The 3,128-nt window shown below is 28.1% G+C and overlaps 1 protein-coding gene across 8 annotated transcripts in view; it reads left to right on the top strand.

Annotated features, from left to right (window-relative positions):
* Positions 1–277: 277 nt before the first annotated feature.
* LOC106869746 (twitchin) overlaps positions 278–3,128 on the top strand; it is a 176,103-nt gene continuing 173,252 nt past the window's right edge. For 7 of the 8 annotated variants that reach the window (XM_052969245.1, XM_052969243.1, XM_052969250.1 and 4 more), the window contains exons 1-4: positions 285–418; positions 656–872; positions 1,633–1,723; positions 2,372–2,598. In XM_052969245.1, coding sequence (XP_052825205.1) covers positions 726–872; positions 1,633–1,723; positions 2,372–2,598 — 465 coding nt within the window. In that variant the 5' untranslated portion in view covers positions 285–418; positions 656–725. Of the gene's footprint in view, positions 419–655; positions 873–1,632; positions 1,724–2,371; positions 2,599–3,128 lie in introns of all 8 variants that reach the window. The other variant, XM_052969251.1, reaches the window with a different exon arrangement.

Here is a 3,128-nt window from a genome sequence, read left to right as displayed (position 1 = left end):
TATATATAAAGTGGGTTATATGCATAAGAAAAAGAGAAGAGTGAGTAATGAGGGTGAAATTATTAGAGTAGGAAGCTATCGCTTTAAAATTGACACCATTGGATCTAAGGAAATTTCTGTTGCTTCATTAATCTCATTAAAAGTACGTTCATTATTATATTGAAATAATTATGTTATTAGAAACAATTAAATTTAACAATATCCTTTGTATGATATGATATAATATAATATAATATAATTTAATATAATGTGTAAATATAATTCTAAATTAAACCTATGAAAATCTATATTTAAATATATATGTTCATTTTATCATAATAGAAACTATATATTTAGCTTTTTGGAATTGCCTACTTTTATAATGTACTTTAATATTTTTTCTACTTTCTTTTTATTTCCATAAAATAGGTAAACAAACGTAAGTGTTTAATAAATTTTTTCTCAATTTCTACAATGTTTAATTGTTCGATATTTTTTGTCTTGTTTTAACTTTTAATCAAATGTGAGAAATATAAATAAAAATATTTTAAGAAATGGAACTGAAAATTGCTAAAATCAATAAATAATATTTAAAAAAACATGTAATAAAGTTTTTAATTGTTTATCGTTAAAGTACCTAAATCTCAATATTTTCTTTTACTTTTTCTTCCAATAGGGAAGCTGGCAAGGCTCCACATTTCACCCAAAAACCTATTATAAAACAACCTCAGAAAAACCAACTTACAATGACATGCAATCTTGAATCAAGCTCCCAACCAGTTATCAAATGGTTTCGTGAAGCTACAGAAATCAAGCAAGGTGGACGTTACACTATTCAAACGACTAAGGATCCTAAAGGTCCTAATATGTATATTATCGTGCTGACAATCAAAGTAAGTTTCATTCGAAGATATGAATAACGGTTTATGACTGTAAAATTGGAAAGGTTAAAACACTAAAATCGTCCATAGACGTTTTAATAATGAAAAATAATTACACGCTCACCTAGTTATGGTTAAATGATACCTAAGTGTTACAACATTAGGGAATAGCATAAATTAATTATATGTCATGTGATCCTTTCCTGTTATATTCTAACATGTTTGTTGTACCAGAACTGTGACCCCTCAATGTAGAGAGATAGTGGCTCAAATTGGAGAGAATTCCTGATCTCTGAACTATAGTCTCTGTTGAGTAATATTACACTAGAGGTCTTTCAGATGAACCCATTTCATCCGCTTATATTTGCAATTGTACTCCTTCAGTCATTATCCGACATTCATAACCATAGGTGAGGACAGGTATGAAAACTGAACTGAAGTCTATATATATATATATAGATATATATATATAGATATATATATATAGATATATAATTTTACCAATCACAGAAGACCTAGTTTGGAATCCAGCAGGAAAGTGTAAAGGCAGCTGATTCTGATAGGAACTTATGGAGGAATTACCTGAGGACTCAACCCCCAACTCTCCTTGAAATAGTGAGCAGTGAAAATAGATGGATATAACGATATCAATGTTTGGTCTTCAAGATTTATTTACGTATTTATTAATTTGTGAGTTTTTCTACTCTCACTTATTGCTATGTCCTTCTTTCTTATTCTTAACTACATCTAAGTTTTAAATTATTATTTGCAGGATCCAGCACCAGCCGATGGTGGAGTATATAAGTGTGTTGCTTCAAATGAGAATGGTGAATCTAATGCAAATATAACACTGAATTTCCAAGGTAAATCATTAAAACAAAAAACTTAAAATGACTGTGATTTACATGAGTGTATATGAATGTAACCATTGATAACTTGACCATATTTTATTAAAAATTTGCAGTTTATTTCAACATTGGTCATTTCAACAAATTCATGTGAATATATATATATATATATATATATATATATATATATATATATATATATATACATACATACACAGATACATTCACTTATACATACATACATACATACATACATACATATTTATGTACATATGTACATGTGTACGTATGTAGGTATATATGTATGTACATATGCTGTTTTATAAAATTACATTTTAAATTTCAAAGATTTTAAATCTTACTGTGTTTAAGGAAATTTCCTTAAACTTTCTAATCCTATGTTTAAGTTAGTATTTGATACAGTCAATGAAATGAGAAGTAAAATGCTGTTTAGAAATGATAATGCAGTGAAGAAATGATTATATTAGTCATTGACTAATATTATTTTAATTATTTCAGCAAGTACAGGCTTGTTTTGATCTTATTAGACCTTCTCAGAAAAAGCATACACTCCACTTCAATATATTTGCTGCTGTTGTGAATAGGGATGAGAGAGTATACTCTTAAAGACATTTAAAAAATAAAACTTTAATATATTTTCAGATACAGAAAAAACTGAGCCTGCTGGAAAAGCACCAAATTTCAAAGAAAAACCTAAAATATCACAAGACGCATCAGGGAAAAACATCCATATTGAATGTAGTTGCACAGCTGATCCAAAACCCACAATTACTTGGTATAAAGGCAGCACCCTCTTGAAAGAAAACAATAGACTGAAATTGAAAACAACCCAAGATAAAGAAAACTATTCCTTTATGTTGGATATATTGGTAAGAGAACCAATTTCTGTTCTAATTTTTTTCATTTAACATTTTTTATAGAATTACAAATCATGGTTAACTGTGTAACTAAGTGAATTGTAATCCAGTAATTGTAATCCAGCTTATTAGCATCAAATGATCTAAGCACATTTTTTACTAGTTTCAGTTACTGGAATGTGACTATGCCAGAGCACTATCTACAATGATATCGATTCCTGCTTTTACTTTAGTCTGATATTTTTTTTTAGCAATTTCTGTTAGTTAAATCAAACTGTTAATTAAACTGCTACATGACAGGTCATAAAAGACTTATTTTCCTGGCACCCAAGCATTGTATATGATACACATTCTCAATTTTTCACAACAACCAGAATAACAAGGAACGTATGAAAAGAAAGCTTTATATTTCTCAGAACAAGAAGTAATGAATATATATAGTACATCATATGTGATGTGCAGAACACTTGGCTGATAATCCAGAATCTCAAAAGAATTGATATATATATATATATATATATATATATATATTATACACCTAC

This window comes from Octopus bimaculoides, chromosome 7 (assembly GCF_001194135.2).
Source record: "Octopus bimaculoides isolate UCB-OBI-ISO-001 chromosome 7, ASM119413v2, whole genome shotgun sequence".
Lineage (NCBI taxonomy): Eukaryota > Metazoa > Mollusca > Cephalopoda > Octopoda > Octopodidae > Octopus > Octopus bimaculoides.
This window is presented reverse-complemented; position numbering and strand designations above follow the sequence as displayed.